Source organism: Chelmon rostratus, chromosome 14, assembly GCF_017976325.1.
Source record: "Chelmon rostratus isolate fCheRos1 chromosome 14, fCheRos1.pri, whole genome shotgun sequence".
NCBI classification, from domain to species: Eukaryota; Metazoa; Chordata; class Actinopteri; order Chaetodontiformes; family Chaetodontidae; genus Chelmon; species Chelmon rostratus.
The window spans coordinates 24,789,179-24,809,398 of NC_055671.1; the positions used below are offsets into that span (position 1 = coordinate 24,789,179).

At 44.6% G+C, this 20,220-nt stretch overlaps 1 protein-coding gene across 2 annotated transcripts in view; it reads right to left on the reverse strand.

Annotated features, from left to right (window-relative positions):
* zbtb16a (zinc finger and BTB domain containing 16a) overlaps positions 1-20,220 on the reverse strand; it is a 134,040-nt gene that overhangs the window by 43,544 nt on the left and 70,276 nt on the right. For both annotated transcript variants that reach the window (XM_041951767.1, XM_041951766.1), the window contains exon 4: positions 5,607-5,693. In XM_041951767.1, the coding sequence (XP_041807701.1) occupies positions 5,607-5,693 (87 nt within the window). The remainder of the gene's footprint in view (positions 1-5,606; positions 5,694-20,220) is intronic.

The window sequence follows — 20,220 nt, forward strand, 5'->3', positions numbered from 1 at the left end:
ATGTATAATGAGCACAACAGTCCCACAATAGGATATTATGATGTGGGACAAAATCCACATTAAAACAGCTCTGGAAGCAGTTTAGAGCGGATATCTCAAAGAGGAAATGACACAGTGTACAGCAGTAATGGACAAGGAGGCTTTTCTGCCAGAAACATTGACTTCTGAGGGCTGTTTGAGCAACTTAACCTTCACGAACCAAATCTCCAAAGATTTATTCAACAGAATGCATTCATGGCTCTCTGTATTAAACAATAACCAGCTCCTAAAATTTTACTGCTCCCTTCATGACACAGTTCACATTATGAGTTGAAGCACTTTATTGTCCTTGGTATAAAAAAAAGCCTCATCAATAGATAAAATCCTCTTTTTCTGACCCGTAAATTGAAAGTTACAGATCCGACAGCTAGATTTGATGCCTGTGCTGACACTGAAACAAACCGCTTTGGATGAAACGCCCGACCCGAGCGCCTGCGCACGTTCTTGCAGGATGAGGAGAGCGCGGCTGCTCGCGCGCCGTGTCAGCCATGTCATTTTGAGTTTTGAACAAAAAAAAAAGTCTATTTGAAAGGAAAAATACTGCTCAAATAAAAAATAAATAAAAGTCTGAGCATGCGTTGGCATTTGAGAACACCTGAGCTGCAGACTGAGATTGCAGGACGTGAAGTCGCATTAAAATCTAATGAAGGTGTTTTTAATTTTTCTGCCAAAGGTCTCGTTTGCTTTCAGTTATATCAACGCTGGTCCAGAACTGTCCTGCACCCCGGCTGCATGCTCTTAGAGCGTTGAGATGTGTTAAAGGAGGAAATTTGAAAATACAGACTCGCTGGGTGGTTATCAGTCTTGCTGATTGGCAACAGGGTTGTTCTGCTACCTTAGAGGGAACTAAGGAGATTGCCTATTTTTAACGTTCTTCTGCCAAATTTGAGTTCAGATAACCTGCAGGACCATGACAGAGTCAGAGCTTTTATTAATATATCTGCTCTATCAGTCAGAATAACTGCAGATATTATTGTTTTTTTTCTTCTCCACTCAAAGCAAACCATTGACTGCTATTTATACTTTATTTCAAAATGTAAAATTCAGTTTGGAGCAGTTTCAGTATGCACATTACATTACACACTGCTTCCTGTCAATCACCTGATGAAATGGAAGTCTCCACCAGGAAATCCTCCCTATAAGCATGTAGCCTAACATGCTGTGTTTGTCTGCAGGGCTGCTATGCAAAGCTTGGGCTTAAAATAGGAGGTGAATTCTCAGTGCATACATTGCATAACAATTGGAGGACACGAGACAAAGACAAATGGGTAAATGGGCTACAATGCTAAATGACAGCAGTGTTTTTCTTTAAGGACGAGAGCTCCATGAAAGCCAGACAGACTGTGTTCTTTGCTTACAAAAGCCCCGAGGCGGCTTCCAGTTTAGAGAGAGAGAGACGCTCTGATGCGATGCCATCCAATTTGGGAAAATATGTGACAAAAATTAGTAGATGTAATGCAGCTCACAAGTGACTTCGGCTGCTGAACGCATACGTTCCTGGATTTATTTGTGTGCGTATGGGTTGCACAACACTGCCAAAGAAGGGGATAGTTTGCAGTGTGTGTTTGCGCATGGGTATTTGCACGAGTTCAGTGGGTAAAAACAGCCACATGATGTTTTGCTGCAAGTCCCCGCCCCCCCCTCACACCCCCCTGTTATCGCCATGCAAAAGAGCTTGTCCGTTAGGAATGACGACAACGTCAGGAATGCCTCAACGGCCTCCAAACCGTCCCATAGTCTAACCGGCGGCTATACGTCCCTCATACACTAAAGCTGGAGGGCTGCTGAGTCCCACAGAGAGGTGAGTGCTATACCAAGGGCAGCTCTGTTAACGGCAAGAGACGGCAGACAAAGTGAGAAAGAGACAGAGGTTGAGTCAGACTGCAGCTGATCGGGCCAACAGAGGAGGTGCCACAATAGTTCCCATTCAAAGCAGCAAGAAACAGCCACAGTTTCTGAGGCCAAATATTGTCATCAGAGAACATTAGCCAAGGGCTGAAGCGCTGCCAAGAGGCAGGCAGAGATCAAATCTGGCTTTGAAGGCCAACAGCAACCCCATGCTCCCACCACATGCCCTTCTCTGATGTTTTGTGTCTTGGGTACTGTACACACAGACATTTCTGTATAAATAAATCCATGTTTGTTAAGCTTTCTGGCTCAGACGGATTTAACTCTCTATTGTCCGCCGGAGCTGCTTTTCTATCTGATGCAGTTTCTGATATTCTGTTCTGCTGAGATGTCGTTCTTTATATTTTCCAGACTCACAAAGTGAGCGTTGACATTTTAGCCTGAGGGTGGCGCCAGAGGAATCAAATAGTTGATCCTCTGGGGAGCCTGAATGTGTTTGATATTCATGGTGATGAACTGGTAGCAACCAGAATAATTACACCATGAATATCCAGTGAATTTAATGGTAATTTGGCCAAAAGTTGAGATATGTGGTATGTTGTATAGAGGAAAAAATATCTATTGTCCTCAGCTTGACTTCTAAAACTTGATGCTGAAAATAAATTTCCTAACAAGCCACAGCTGGAGAGCTTGGCTCGTCAGGTGGGACATTACCTGAAAGGATACAGACTCCATCAACTTTAATGCTGCCGGTTTCACTTCATGCGCTGCTCTGATGACATGCAGCTTCAGAGCTCATCCGTCGACGTCATGATGTGCAGCTGCACTGCGGCGCTGTTGTGTTTTGGATTCAAACTTGTTCCTAAGAGGACCTGCAACTGTGGTCGTCCCAGAAGCTCCCATTGGACAATAAAAAGGACGACAACAGTTCCTATTGAGTCTGAGACACAGAAAAGGACGTTTGTCCACCTCTCTCGCGCTCATCTCATCAGCTCCTGCCCCGCTGGAAGCAAACCAACCGGCTGAATGACGTCAAGAGCTCACCGCTCAGCTAAGAGCATGAATAATACTTTAAATGTCACTGTATGCAGCGGCAGACAAACACGTCCAGAGATGGAAATCAACAGGAAACAATAACTCAAGACCAGAGTGGACACTGAATTAGTTTTAGTGTGGAGAAATTCATGTTTGCACCAGTTTGACGCACTCAGCTTTAAACGCTGAACAAAGTAATCACAGTTTAAATCAAAGGGGGAAATGCGAACAGGCGATAAGTCATGACACTACAAGTACAAAGAAAACCTCTGCACCATTTAGATTCACCAAGCTCTGTGGATAACTTCATATTCTGATGACTGTGACAGAACAAAACAGACACAAATGCATCAACTTCAAGATAAAAAATGCTGGTATACCAACACATGAGCCTTTAGCTTCCATAATGATGACGAGCGTGAGGTCTTGAGTCACGCTAGCGAAAGAGCTCAGTGGGTCTGATATTGAAAATGAGTGCCATGCTTCCACAATGGGAAGAGCCAAAAGTCAAGTGCTCATATCCAGAGTCAGGGAGGTCATAATGTAGCTGCGGAGCTGAAAGTGCAAAAAGAAAGTGAGGCAGAAGCTGAGAATCTCACGGTGAGAGGAACTGCCTCGTCATATTTTACCAGAGCCCATTTTTCAGGCTCTGATCCTTCAGAGGGGCTCAACACACGGATGATTACTACACTATTACTGCTGCTGCGCCAGTTGTCTGGCAGGAAGACACGTCTGGCCCTGGCTGCCGCTGCCCCCCCAACCCCTTCCATTCGTTCCAGACTGGAATGCCTATATTTAGAGTGCTCCTTTCCGCTGTTATGGCTGTTGGATCATTAGCCTCGTTTAACCCTTCTTTACCTCCAGCGAGCTGATTGGCCGAGGGCATGCCCCTCAGGAGTAACCCCCCCCCTCAAATCCTGACTACACTGCTCCACCTTCCCATCTCAAATGTTGAGGAGGAATGTGAGTGGCTGCAAAGAAATAGTGTGGCCACCCAATGGGAGCCGCTACCGGGGGCCTGAGGGTCACGGCTTCAGATGAAGGACAAAACACAAGATGATGATAATGATGATGTGGCTATTTTAGGGATCGCTCGCTGCCAGCCTTCTTTTCTCTCATCTCATTCTGTCTGACAAGCTGAGGCGGGGCTAAAGTGTGGCGATGTGGATGTGGGTGACCCCCCTGACCTTCCCTCCGACGCCACCATTAGGTCAAAGTTTAAGGAATATCCAAATCTGCTGGGCAAGTTGCCATGAAACTCATCAAGCACATTCATGCTCCCCAGAGGATGCACCACATCGCCCTTGAACCTGCTGCGGACATTCACAGCTGAGCAGGATGGATTTGGAGATCCTGCAAATCCTCCAGCACAAACCTGAAAGCTAAATTTCCACAAAATGTAATACTGACTGCCAGAATCTGGCTGAAGACACATATTGCGCGCTGGATCCAACACCGCACGACACAATTTAGTTTTACACTTTATCCCCTATGTGCTAACACCATGCTACACAAATGCTACGCTATGTGCTAATGTTGATGTATGCTGCAATTTAGCAATATATAAGAAACTAATATGTTTTGTGCACAGACAGATATCGCTCAAAGTTTGGCTCAAATTTTAAGAAGTATAAACAGGAAGTGAAAGCATGTTTAATTTTGACTTATTTCATTCATTCCTCTCAGTTTATTCCAGCTGCTAAAAGATCAACAGCGTGTTACATTATTGGCTAATATCATCCATCATCCTCCTGTAAGCAGCAGTACGGCAGCATGTAGTGTGTAACTGCGAGGCAGCTCATGACAGGCTCTAATTATTCTTAATCTGGAGTGACTGTACAAACTGAAAATCTGGATAGGAGCTGATCCACAGAGAATGAAGCGAAGATAAACCAGAAGGCTCGCAAACATACAAGATAAAAGCAGAATGCTCCGGCACGTAACCTTGGCCCTGCAGGACGCCGGCTTCATAACCAAGTGGTAGAAATTTGAGACAATCCTTCCCCCAAATTAAAGAGTTCATCACCAGCAGCGAAACTGTTCTGGGCCATCACACAGCTGCTGAAGGGGGATTTACTTTTTCCTATTTACATCTTGGCACCTAGACCGTCCTCGTCTTCCCATCTTCATAGCTGAGCACTGATAAACAACGTCGGCCTGCCAAGTTTTCCCGGTTTGTTGATTACTGTTGGGTCTGTCTTGATTTAGGGCGAGTGGGACTAATCCAAGATGATGTGATCCATCTATCTGTCAATCCATGGCTCCAGTTAGCCAGAGAAGGCTTGAACGAGCCTCCGCACCCCACCACAACAGACACCACGCCACAACACGCAAGCCCATTGGAGAAAATACCCAAACAGACGGGGGCTGCGAACCAGGAGGGACCTGATGAGTCTATGTGATCTCAGAGTTTCATCTGATTACTGTGGCTACTTCAAAGTTTTTACAACACTTCTGCTACTTTGACTTCTTCACTGCTATTTTTTAAGAATTTGTCCTTCCAGAATATGCACCTTATTACTGCAGCCACGGATCCCACAGATCAGTGCATGGAGAACAAAATCAAGTGGAACTTCCTGTACAAATTAAACCAATGCACACACGCAGAGCTATCAGAGGAGCTCGTATCTTTTTGTTTATGTCTACGGTGTCATGATGACATGTCTGGCTGTGTGTGTTCATACCGGTGTGGATCTGCCGGTGAGCCTCCAGGGATTCCTCTGTCTGGAACTGGGCACCACACTGGTCACAGACGATGGCCTTCTCACCAGCTGCACAACAACAGGAGACAAAAGCGTGGAGGTTTAGTACACATTAACACACACGCATCGCATTTGGAGAAACGGAGGGAAAAAAGGCATCTTAAAGGTGACGTGGAGACAAAATACATACAGTCTATTAAAATAAAGAATCACTCACAGGTGTCAACACTGAATTTTCCAGCTTTATTTTACACTCATCCCTACCACTGAAATTTTCAGCTAAGCTAGTTTGCAGCATAAAACACTCAGCAGGATGCTCATATCCTAAAAACAACATTTAAAGACAAACTGAGAGGAACTGTTTGGATTTGGTAACCATTAGGAACAACTTCAACACAGATAATCAATAAATCATGAACAAAATTAGTTCATTGCTGCTATATATTAAAATCGAAAGCTGATACTTTTGGTAGATCAGATATCCATCCAGACTTCACCTGTCGATGAATTCATATCTTAAATGTATTTTAATTATGCTTCATTTTAACAAAAGCTTCCTGTATTTGGCCACATTGTGTGTGATAATGGGCTAAATGTTGTAATTTGCTTCCATCACTTGCACCAGGCCTAAGTTGCATCTCCAGGACTCGTCACAGTAAAAATCTGACAACATGCTCATGCTCTGCGGATCATCTGCATCATCTGAAGGTCTGGACTTTCGTGATTTGATCCTCTTTCATTTCTTAGAATTTAGATTCATATTTTTCAGCATTTGATTGATTAAAGAAAATGTTGAAGCATATAATTTATCCTACATTTAGCTTTTAAACTATACGCCTTCAGAATTTCATGAATATGCATTCAGTGGCAGGAGGTGTCACCTCCTTCCCCATAAATGCTTGATGAACAGTTTATTATCGGACTCCATTCTTGCATCTATATTTGTGACACACTCAGTAAGAATGGGGCCTGTAGCGCAACCACACCACAGGATTTGTATTCTGTGTTCAGATTTAAAAGTGAACAGCCTTTATGTCAATGTGTACAGTAGACCTGAATGAATATGTTTAGGGTGTGCACAGTTGTATCAACTTAATACACAAATACAAGGCTCAAACATTCCTGCTCTTGACTCGAGGCCACAAAGTTCTGTTGAGCACTCTTCCACTTTTGTTGCACCACACTCTGCTTCTGTTTATGCAAGTAGATCAAGTATGTAGCCCTTGAGCTATGGTCTGAATTGCCATGTTCGCCTTTACTTTATGAATGTGTGCAACCTTGTACGACGATAAAAGGGGAGACGGGAGACTGGCATGCACACATACGCAGTGCTGTTGGAGGGCACATCAGATCAGGCCCAGGCAAATGACTTTTTATGGCTTGGCAACAAGCACTGTACATGCCATACACATCACACATCAAACAGACGCACACACACACACAGCACACAGTGCACACACACACATTTAACATCTGGATATTGTGTGTGTGCGAAATAGGCATGCTTGTGTGCGGGTGTGTGTGTGTCTGTTTCCAGTGAAAGCACAGAGCGATCTCTCCCGACCAGACCTTGGTTTGTTCTTGGCACGGCCTCCTGGGTTACGACACCTCCAGAGAGAGAAAGAGAACACAATGAAAACAGGAAGCCAATTCTTAGATGACAGAAAAAAAGTCAGGGAGAGATGGCTTGTGTGGTTTTGCAACCACAGTGACATTAGGGAACGGCCTGTACTGTAATAAGCCCTACCAAAAGCAGAAATGACACGGACCGTACATGACAGAGTGTGCCTGCCAGTAGAGTGCTTATGCAACAAGTTATGCAAAAGACGGTACGCTGCACAAGTGAGCGTGACTAGATCATAAGCCACTGCAATGCAACCTTTAAAACCAGCACATCCCGAATTTGTCTGTGATATCACAAGATGTATTTCCATTTCAGAACTTCAGACTAAAGAGACTGAGCCGGTGAGCGATGTCCTTTTTAATTGGCTGCATATTCAAGAGGCATAATCTGTCGTGTGAGCGTATGGTGCACCGGTGTCAAATGCACAGATGAACATATGGCCGAATTAGTTGGCAAAAGCAGCCACTTAACCTTTGGAGACAAGACATGTAGTGGAGATGTAGACAGAATCCCCCAACACACCCACTGATGTCCCTCATTTGCATTAATCACATCGTACCTCTGCTGCTTCTTTAACTCCCTGATTCATCATTGTTGGATCATCTGTGATTATTATTTTCCACATGCTACGGCTGCTCTGCTAACCTGCACCGCACACCTTCCACCATACTGATTCCAGCTGATTGATTGTCCTCGCAGGGACCAACCGGTGCAAGCCCGGCTGCATCGTATCTGATGTAATATCAGTGCTTAAAGTGAGTGCACATTAATGCTTTCACTGCTCACAAACTTCTCTCAAAAGGGCCGCACTGTGATTTTAGCCCACATGCATTACTGCTGAGCAGCTCCCAAAACATGCTGTAGTGTCTTATGTTTATATATTTTTTCATGCTTTCAAAGTAGCTGTTGGTCTAAATTAATTTTCATAATCTACTTTCAGTGGATTGAAACTCGAATAACTTGTCACAAGTTTCATGACGAGCATGATGAGTTTCCATTTCTAATTTCCCGTCCTTCATTGCCACCACTGAAGTGCCCCTGAGCAGGGCACTTAGCCTCCAGCTGCCCCACATGGGCAACAGATCAAACTGGGATTGCACTGGGCAGCTTCCAGGTGTGAAAGTGAGTAACTGTGTGAGTGTGTCGCTGCGGGTTCCTGGAAAAGATCATTCATGCTCTGCAAATCTAATCTGGTTTAAGGAATGAACTGACACCAGCGGCCGCCTGGAAGGGAAGAAAAACACATTCTCACGTGTGTTTCGCAGTATTGTAAAATATAGGTGATTTGGAGTAAATCAGCTTAACACTTGCATGGTTACTACAAGTAATGACTCCGCCTCACAGACAGTGAGCAACACTATAACCAGTCTTCTGGGAGGCCAAGAGACGTGTGCTAAATGGGCCAGGGATAGGGTTTTAGTGCAGGGCATGCCCCTGCTTGTGGCACAAGGACATAAATTGTCAGGAAATGCCTGCATGGTGCCTTGCTTCAAGGAGAATGGAGTTGTGTGAGGTCACTGTGGGGCAAAGGGGGAAGGAAAAGTGGGAGTACAGGAACCCAGGGTAGGAGCAGCCAGGCAGCCACCCAGCCAGATGCCCGTCACTCTAGTTAGCCGGCTAAGTGCTAACAGGGGGCCCTCCGCTTGGTCGGCCATTTTCACTGCCAAATTAAAGTGATAAATCTTGAGGCCCCTTTGATCGCGAGAGGGTGAACTTGTTAGTTAAGAGGGACGGAGTAACCGCGACAGAGGAGACACACACTTCATCAGCTGTTAGTCTCGTCACGTGTGTCTCCGTGAACAAAGAGCCACGCTCTAATCAGGGGCCCATTGGAAATTAATGTGTAAACACACACTGATCGGGCGGGAAACACCAGGAAACACTGCTGTAACTGAAAACTGCTGCTAATGCGCAGCAAATAAAAAATAGCCATTACAAAACTGGAAAGATCAAAGAGGAAAAAAGTCAAATGGAAGACTTCCCCTGTGCGCTGTGTTAGTGGGGACTCCTGTGTCACATTGCCACAGATTCAGGCCTGAGCTGACATAATAAATGTTGCACAACCCATGCTGAGTTAGTGTGTGTGTATGTGTGCATGCTGGGGGCTGGTGATCAGGTGCCACATGCCAATGAAGCCGCTTCCCTTTTCGCTTCCCTCTCTGAAATATTGCACAACTGTTGTTGCAGCGCAGTGCGGCTCAGTTATTTCATAAAGAGGCCGTAAAGGAGAACCAGCCAGGGAGGGCTCCCCGCCAATCAAGTAAACTTCCTGCAGAGGCTGGTGGCACACAGTGATATAACGGTTCCGTATATACTGTAAACTTCATCCGTCTCCACAGGCCCTTCGTCCCTCTTGAAGAGAAAACAAGAAAAACTAGTTTAAACTGAAGCTGCAAGTGTGAGCCGTCTGTGAAGGCTGTGCAGCAGGGGGGCCATGCCGGGCTCACTGGTGTCCCTGTGCAGCAGGAGGGCCATGCCGGGCTCACTGGGGTCCCTGTGCAGCAGGAGGGCCATGCTGGGCTCACTGGGGTCCCGAACAGGCAAAGCTGTAGTATTTAAGTTGGTCATGAGCTTTGGTCTAAATGTGGAACACCAGGTCAAGTCTACAACTTTTCAACTGGTAGGACTGGTGCCATCAACCTTCCCAGCTGGTCACACCAGCACATGGTTTGATTGGCGCACAGAAAGATCATATTTTTTCAATCTTTATTATTTGCTAGCATATTTATTAAGCTATGTGCTAGATTAGTGCAACATTGCACCATAAATAAAGGAATTGGTTTAAATATAGAAAAAATATATAAAATCTAAATATAGGAATAAGTTTCTCTTGTCAGCTCTGTTCAATATGCACAAAGATTTTGAAATGACAGGAATTTCACACATCCCAAAGCTAATTTTAGAGCTAGCCTCAGTTAACATTGCTATTATTAGCCTAGCCACCGTAGCCAGTCTGACTAATCCATAACAGAAATAGAGCGAACTGAAACAAATAACCCTCGTATTATTTTTGGCATGTTTGGATTATTAGTAGAACAGGCCCGCAGCTGACCTCATATAAACTCAGAACATGTTGCAGAACATTAACCAGGCATGTGTGTGGAATATTAGTTATTATACACCATAAATACTTTGAGTGAGTAATTGGTTCCTGTCATTGAGGCATAATGATGTTTTCTACCAGCACAGGTATGATTGGCATAGACAGCTGTTGGGGTGTTTTCTCGCTGTGATCTATGTTCAGACAGTCTGAAATGACTTTGATTAAAGACGATATTATTTTACTGTAAATTCCGACGCTGGCTTTAGTCATTTTCACCTGGGGCTTAAATTCGTGCAAACGTAAAACAGGGGTCTGGAGCTGCTGCGCCTAGAAGTGAACCACTTGCACAGATGCGACCATGTGAAATTTTAACAGTCTGGAGTCCTGATCTGTGTCAAATCTGCATCATTAAAGTCACTTCTCAAGTCAAAGTAAAGAGTCCAGTGCTAATTTAATGCCTGATACACAAAACATGCCTCAACTTAATGGAGTTAAAGGAGTATTTACACAGTTTCCTTTAAAGCCATTACAGCAGATCAGAAAATGTTTATTAGAGTCTAAAAGCAGAAGAAACACAGTCAAGAGAGAAATGAGTCATGATGAGACATGTGACCCCTCACCCAAAACCAATGTCTCAGACCTATCATCCACGTTTTTGTCCAACTCGTAAATCTCTTTGCTACTCTGTTGTAAACGTGCTCTATAAATAAAACGCGTGATTACTGCTGGGTCTAGTTGACTCTCTGTACTCTAACCACTTCCTTGGCATTATTCAAGAGTGTTTCACTTAAAGTTAACTGCTGTGGGCTTCCCCCAACAGTGGCAACATTTCTACGTGATAAGGATTGTGGATTAGCCCACTGAGCGGGCCTCACAGGGAAGTGATGGTGCATTCCCTTGCCTGTAATTTCCCCTGACATGCTAAGTGCTCATTCTCCCATTTCCCTAAATAATGTGGCGTGCAATGGCGCATTGTCCTATTTGCTATAACGCTCATTTCACGCGTGCACGGAGTCTGAGCTGCAAACCGTCGTCATGTTATGATGCAGAGGCAAGGTCGTGAAAAAGTAAGCTCAACGCCTGTTTGGGAGTTTGTGGGTGTGATAAGTGTGTTTGGATGCAACAACACACACACACTATCACCAAGCTCACATCATCCCGCTCAGCTATGTGATCTCATAATGCCGCCATTCAGAAGCTCTTCTCATTCAAAGGAACATGTCAGCCGCAGAGAAAGGCCCTGTTTGTTTGGGGTGATGCTCCTGCTTTTCTTTACCTCCTGTGGAAGACTGAATATTTTTTGTGACTGTATGCCCACACTCAGACTTGACACTTGTTATTCCAACCTACTTTCTTTCACAGGTAGAGCATATATGCTAAGTTTGCAACAGATGTCCCCCCTTGGGGATCGCAGTCTAAACAGAATCTTTCATCAAAGACAATCGCAGAATTAAACATAAGAGTTAGAGAGCCTGTCTTTGCTCATAGCGACACACAAAAAGTAGGCCACCGTGTAGATATGAGAGCTAAACATTTCTGCACAGGAGATAAAGCAAAAACTGTGTTTCGTCTTTAACAACCGCCGGTCATTTCGTAATCTGATGACGCCGTCATGCATTGAATGCGAAGCATGTCACTGACATCGCGTGTAAATGTAATGTTCAAAAAAACAGAGAAGAACTGAACATGCATTTTCTCAGGAAATCAGCAAAATCATGCAGAGACCGTCTTTATCCCGCAATACAGTCATCAAAAATCAGTTGGTCTCACATGCCTGCTTGCATGAGATGGCATGACACTATTTAGCATTCATTACACAAAAAAATCCCTGTCTAAGAGCTTCCGCATTGAGAACAGGCTCAACAATAGAGCTCGACTGTTCCAAGAGAATAAGCCTGCTGTAATACATAAAATGCCAAATTCAACTCAAGACAATCCGTCACACGCAAAAACAACATGGTAAACAAACAGCTCTGGTGCATACGAAGAAGACGGCAGCTGTCCTGTGGAATCTACCTGCACTGCCTTATAATAAGACGCCTCAGCCGTCCTCCTGCTGGTGAAAAGTGGTGCTTTGTGTGGAAGTTTGAGTTTAGCTACATGCTAACTTAGCTCTCTTACAGATTGAAGCTGTCACAATGTGCATATCTGGCTGCAGTGGCTATTCTTTGCAAAAATAAAGTTTGTCAGTTTGTCTAGAGATCACTCAGATTGGGCTGTTTTATTTGCATTTTGCATAAAAACAGCTTGCAATTTGTCTTGATTACTCAACGCAATGTCTTAATAAGAACCAGTGCTAAGTTAAATCTGGGACGATGCTCTCTTCTGCTCTGTTTGCATGAAGCAGGAGTTTCCATTTGGCTTAAAAACCTGTTCCAAGTAAAATTTCCCCCATCACACATTTCCTCTAAAATGCACAGACGGCACCAACCAAAGAGCAGCTCGGTCAAACATAGAAACAGAGAGGTTGCAGAGATCGAACTGGCTGCTGATCTTTGCATAAGACACGAGAAAGCTTCAGCTCTGGTTTTTTGTTCCACTTTGGTTCCTGTGCAGGCTTATTTCTCGCAGGGCCGGACGCAGTTTACTGTACAGTATGTGCACATATTTCTGCAGGAAGTGGATGAATGATCTGTTCTCGGGAGTCAGGGAGGCTAAATGGGAAATTAAAAAGGGGGTAATTACAGTGTATCTGTAGATGGCTGGCCAATATCACACTCGGTGGTTTTTAACAGTGTAAACAGGGCAGCAGAGAGAAGCAGACAGACAGATTAGGTGGAGAGAACGTGCATGTGAGTGTGACAGAGGGAGGGAGGCAGACAAGCACAGTCACCAACAAAAACATAGCCTGGCTGTTCACTGAGCCTACATAAATGGCTTACGTAAGACAGTACTCTCAGTACCAAAAAACAGCAAAAATCCATAAACACACATCCCCCCTCCCACTCGCCCGCACACGCACTCACACACGTGTTGGTTTCACTACACTTCCAAGGACTTCCATTCATTCCCATAACCATAAAAAATAACTTGCACTGTCCTCTGCTAGATTCACGGCCTTATTCTTCACCATAAAATAACAGCGAAGCAACGGGCAAAATGACATTAAGTGTCAGAAAAAGCTCCTCATTCCCAGCATCTAAAACTCAATCTGGTTCACATACAAATAGCAAAACAAGTACACATTCACAGGAACACACACAGACGCAGTATGCTGTCAGAACAATGAGTACAGACACCACACGCTCTCTCTCTCTCTCTCGTTCCCCCCCTCCCCGCCTGCCTCGCTCTACCTTCAGCGTTATAACGAGCCGTGCTGTACAGTTTTATTTACACCAGCCTCTTATCAGTGGTACAGCAGCACAGACACTGCCAATTGGAGAGGACAGGCCACGGTACTGCCTGTACCCTGTAGCGGAGTAGGTGTGTACCGCCATGCTCCCAGCACGTTTTTATCAAGGCTCGGGAAAGACGGGGCCTGCGCCAGGCCGCCTCTCAGAATAATACGCTCACACACAGACACACACTCACACAGGTCGAGTTTGTAATAAGTCACCACATCTACAGGCACATTACTACACAGGTGTTGTGGCACAGAATGGAGAAGGTTTCCATTCAGGGGTGTGGAGGGGTGAAGTTATTTTAACCACCTCCTCATATGCAGGAAAAGAGTTCAGCTATTTTTTAGCTGACAAAAATCTTAATGTGAGCCAGGAAGCACGTGACAGATGGCAACATGCAGGAGGGGGCAGTTCAGGGTTCTCACAGTATACCTTTATATCATATCACTAATCTACTGTAAAGTGACATCATAAAAATAATCATCCAGTGATTTAATGAAACGACTGGTGGCACACTGCTGTCTAAAAAGAGTCGAAGCTTTCAGGATTGAAGCGGAGAGCAAACATTAACGCAGGAAGACAATTCAGTTTGAATTAAATAAATAAATAAAAAGCAGCATTCGCCTGAAGAGTTTAATAAAGTGGGATGGTGCCTTTCAGTCTGTCACCATAGCAATGTATTTTTCTGACTATCAAACATCAAATGTACGTAAATCAAAAATGTCAGATTTCATGATTTGCTGAAAAACTGAAGTGATATAAAACTATGTACACCCGTAATTCTAACATGTGGAGGCTTTAGTGTAATAGCATTGAGGCACAACCTTTGACAAATATGATGCAGCAACATTACATACATTACACAGGAGAAGATCAGAAACATAAAGCAGCTAACATGAAGTATGTTGTATTGTTTTGTACTATATATATGTATATATATATATGTATAAACTGATGCAACCTGGGAAACACTGTATCTAGCATATCAAACAGGCCATAGCTGTTGATTTACGAATTTCACAATAAATCACACCTTCAATTTTAAGTTTTATTATCTATTTTAATTGCAACACAAGAAATAAAGGCATGTGGCCAATTTTCTATTTAAATTCTGAAATTAAATTAATTGCAGGCAACAAAGCCTCATAAGTTTCAACATTTAGCGTTAGCATTTAACAAAGTAGAACTGTAATGTATGCTAGCAACATCCACACTCAGTGCAATTAACCATTAAGCTGCGTTTCTGTCCCATCCTCTGCAGCATCACTTCTCACGGCGCCATCAGAAAGCAGAACTGTAGCCATCATGTGACTGAAGTCAGTGTGATGGCTGTGACTGAAGCTCGCAGCTACAGACAGCCACGCTCTCTGTGAGCTGTCTGCCAGCGAGGCAGCTCCTGAACTTTGATTTGATTATTTTCATCTGCGAAAACACCATCTCAGGGGGGTAAAAGGATCCAAAGGAGGCACTCGCTCTTAGTGCACATGCAGTGAGGAGGGTTGGGAAACTTCTCGCTGCTCCTCAAAAAGTCACCGTCCCTTGATTTGCCTTTCAGCTCCGCTCTCCGTGCGGGACGGGGTTTAACGCACCAAAACGCCGACTTAATGCTGTGGCGGCTTCGTCCAGGCGAGCACAGCACTGCTGAGGGTCAAACCATCCATCTTTGATGGCCTGTGACATTCTCTCCGTGCTGGGAAAGCGTTCTTTAGATGTTTGGTCCAAACACCGACCTTGAAGGCACTGACTGCGCTCATCATGTGGGGCAGGCGTCGGCCTTTTCCCTCGAGCTCGCTCTTCATTTTGCGCTTGTTGACAGAAAGTCATCAAATCACTGGAGCACTGTTCTGTGAGTGAACATCAGCATGGAGCAGCAGGTCTCCGTAACGCCTCAATCACACGTGTTTCCCTTCCGTCGTGGAGCTAGCTAGCTAGCTAGCTAGCTAACTCACAGCGAGTGCCACTCGGTCTATTGATGCATGGACTGCATTCACGCAGCTCTTTTCTAGTCTATCGACCACGAAGGAGCTTTCACGTTCACACATTTATGGTTCAAGACATGCAGGCTGGAGGATCGGACCACCGACATTCTGGTCTTCATCCTCCCTTTTATTGATGTTTGTGACAGTTAAGGTACCGGTACTCTCCTTATCTCATTGGTCAGTTTAATGTTGCACCTGCTATGCTGAAATTTGAGAGAGAAAGGTGCAAAACTGAGTCGATGCGTGCTTATTTTTCTATTATTTTCGGGAGCCACGGGGAAAGTGTATGAGTCGATGGCGATCGACAGGTTGGCGACCACTCATCTAAGCTTTACAGATGTGGATGCTATTGATAAGAGCAAGAAATGGGTGGGACAGGATGCGACAGACGCTACCTGCTAATAAAAGCCCCTCAAAGCATTACACCCTGACATGCACATGCACATGGAACACAGACAGCAGTATGCAGCTGATATTGCAGCAAGTATAAAACATCAGTCTGACACACAGGCAGAAATGACTTTATGGAGTGAGCAAACACAGCTCCATAGATAAGGAGATAATCTTGCTTTTTGGTGACGGGGGGGTGGGGGTGGGGGGGTAGACAAGCCATCAAAAGCACAGGAACATGTTTGTTCCCGATGATATTGTTATCGACGGAGAGGAAAATGAAATCAAAGGGAAGCGAGAGAGCGCGAGGAAGAGGGAGGGAGAGAAAAAGGAGGAAACAGATGAAGACAGAGAATATTCAGGTCGCATTTGACAGCTTTACGGTCTGTTGCGCCGAATGGGATGTCTAGGGACGTGGCAAAGCAGACAAATATTGACTTGCAGAGCGTTCGCATGCGCACACACAGACACACACACACACACATAGAGAGACGAGGAAAACACACAAGACACTTCCACATGAAGCCTCGAGATTCAGCCCCCCTTCAAAATGGATGAGCTCACATTGCAACATCAGTCACCCTTGTTTTTTCGCCCAGCTCAACCTCTTAATCCATTTTGCCAGCAAACCAATTTGTTTGTCCAGTAGGTCACAGACAGTTCCCTGCCCTCACTGTTCCCTGTTCTCTTGTACTGTTTATTTCTCCCTCTCCCTCGCCTTACTTTCTCTGAACGACGAAGCCATTTCCAGAGCTTTTGCCCCCTGGGAGATCGAGGGCATCTCAGTCCACACATCCGTCCCTCCTCCTCCTTCCTCCTTTCCTGCAGTCCCTTCCTCCCATCTACCTCGTCCCCTCCCGTCCTCCTTACTTTCAAACTGTCTTGACGTCAGAGAAACCTGGTTTAAAGTGTGCTCTCACACAAACGGACACGGACTCATATGCATCATTTAAAGCTATTTCTTTGGCTTTTTAAGCTGCCGTAACTTCTTTTTTTAGACAAGTACCATCAGATTAGTGTCACTGAAGTGTCTTCATCTTCATCATTTCCTCTTTTTAAAATAATTCGTAATTTGTTTTTCTTCCATTTGATTTTCTAAATCAGTCCAGCATGTAAGTCTGGACTGGAACATCTTGACAAATACTGGGCGGACATTCATGGTCCCCAGTAGATGAGCCCTCATGACTTTGGGGATCCCTGCACCTTCCTCTACTGCCACCATGAGGTTGACATTTTTGGTTTTGAGTGAAATGTCTTGAAACTACTGGCTGGATTGTCGTGTTGTTTGGTACAAATATTCATGCTCCCCACAGGACGAGCTGTCACATCTTTAGAGACGACTTTTCATCCGGCGCCGCCCTCAAAGCCTCAGCTGCACTTTGTGTTTAGTGCAAATTAACAAATCTTAGCATGCAAACAAGTGCAGGAAGGCTCCTGCTAACCATTAGCATGTTAGCATTGTCTCTGTCTCCACCGTGCTTTTATTCCTAAAGAGCCGCGAGCATGGCTTTAGATCTTTAGTCCTTTATGAAGAACTTTGTAACTTTTAATTTATTACAAATCAAACAAAACAAAAAGCAAACATCTAACTCCCTGCAGAGACACCAGCTCATGAGGACGTTGCTAGAAAACTTTACGACTTAGTGCAAAAGGTGTTACACGAGCCAGTTTAAAGCAGGTTTATTGTTATCTGATGGCTTTTGTTTGCGATGCCCCACAGTCCATAACATAAAAGCAGTGGCATATCCCCGTGTCTGTAAAATGAAGATGGTAAATAAAATGTTATCATAACTGCTGGGAATAATGGCGAAATAAAGAAAAGAAGATCCAGGTTGTAAAAATGTGTAATTTTCCCAGGTGTAAGAACACACACGACCATATATGTCCTGTCCTGTCCAGTAACAGCAATTACCCTGCTGTTGCCAGACACTGACCAAGTGTTTCAAAACACCCCCGCACTCTCCAAAACCTGGCCTCCCCTCCTCCCCGGCTGCCCCTTGAGGTGAAAGGTGCCATGTGTTTTCAGCTTTGCTTTCAACCCCCCTCTGTTTTCAAAAAGAGAGGAGAAAATGAGGCTTTGACATGAATCCGTGTGCTCCTGCAGGCCACAAACGCGACGATATCTTCAGGGCCTTGGGTGGATGCGTGTGTTTGTGTGTGTGCGTGTGTGAGGGGACATGGATGTGTGTGAAGAAGTGCGAGCGAGGAAACAAGAGCTGGATGCATGGAGGAACCACCCGGGGCTCTCCTGGTGTGAAGAGGCAGGAAGTAAGTTAGGCTGCTCTAAAATGCCAAAGTGGACCATTTCTCACAAGCCTCGGGGCCTGGTATTAATAGATCCTGGTTGGACAGGGGCGGGTGGGTGGGCTCCTGGTGAAATATATGCTGACATGAGTGGCCGACTGCAGTTTCAGCCTACCAAAGTCTGTTGATAGAGGCATTGATCAGATTAGGCTAAACTTTAGATTAACTTGATTTCCAGTCTAAATAAATGAATCTGATGTTTGGGAATGCATTGTGTCATTTGCAGCTTCGCAGACTTCACTACCTGGAAATAATAATGTAGTTAACAATGGAAAAACGCACACAGTGCTCATGTTTACACACCCAAGCAGTCTGTTACGCTTTAAACCAAAGCGTATCAGCACTGTCTGCACGAGTCTTAAACCGTGTTTCCACCAAGCTCAGTTTAGTCACACATTAGAACGGGTATTTCGCGTTTTCCATTGACAAAAATTGCGGATGGTACCATCTGTTGTTTCGTAAGCTTAGCACGCTGATCCGGAACTTAAAGGTGGAGCTACAAACACTGCAGTCTGCTGATTCATCATAGAAAATTGGGGCTGTCCACACTCTGATGTTGCTGATCTCCCAAAAGGTGAGCAGCTAAGTCAATCTGGCAGTAAATGCACAGCACAGGTTACAGTGCTAGAGTTTACTTACAGGCTCCAACGATACTGTGCTTAAAGTGGTGGAAACTCAGCTTCAAAGACCGATGAAGTTCTTGGTTGACAATGTTCACAAACATCCACATTGGACAAAGTTAAAAATGTGAGCCGACTGCATTGAAGGAGAAGACCTGAAAGGGAATATGAGATGTGCAGGGAGCGTTACGTAGCAAAAGCATGATTTACCCAGAGATGCACAGATCAGGAGCTCGAGCACGTGAAACATGGTGTGGCTGTGCAAGCTGTGCTTTTGTTTAAATACAGGAGTTTAGCATTTTCAACGTCTGGGCAGCACAACGTAAAGCTGGCTTGTCTTTGAAGACCGCTCACTGATTCCTGTAACGCTCGTGATTGATAAATTTTCTCGAAATGTATTGAACGTGTTCTTCTGCCTTGTCAAAACCTGCCACCTGCATCACCCACAATGCAATCCTCTCTACCTCAGGATTTTTCACTACTGAGAAGCAATTATCATGAAGCAAAGATCAATCCTACCTGCAACCATACCTGATATCAGATTCAACTGAGGTCAGGGAGCCCTAAAATAATCAACCTCACACTGAGTGCAAGTTCAATAAAGCAACTAGGGAGTACGGTGGAGCGGTAAGTTAATGTTTAATATGCTGAAAGCCATTCAAAGCAGAGCAGCCACAACATACTCTTCTGTTTATCGATGATGCCTTCATGTGCATTCTCCAGCTGACTGACAACAGCTTTTCAGATAATACTGATAAGAACAAGTCAGTGTGAGGTCAGGGTGTTTCAGCTCACAAGTGTGCTGTTAAAAGCTGCTGCAACAGCTTTCAAACACTGACATTTTTCCTGTGCTTCGCTCTTTTAATTTCTCTTCGGGAGCTCATCTCGGAGCCTTGTTTATTTCTCCAACAGCCAGCGAATGTTCCTGTTGAATTTCTGCTGCCGAAAACTTCAGACCGGCTCCCCCCTACTCAACAGTAGTTTTCTAAAACATTTAGACATGAAACAGAAGCTGGCAACACCCGTCAAACCACCACAAAGCAGTTCTGAATCTTTACTGCGGTTTCACTGCGTCCAGGGAGCGTTAGGAATAAACACGTGTTTAGGAAATGCTTTGAAATGATTGATATTTGCAGATCTTGCCAATTTGTGTTCATGAATAATAAGACCAAAGTCCTGCAAGTGACACCGAAAGGCAGCAATGCTCATTTCAAAATAATGAGCAACAAAAGGAACAGTTTCACTATTTAAGACTTGCCAGTAACGGGGCTAAAAAGTTTGACCATGGAGTCACT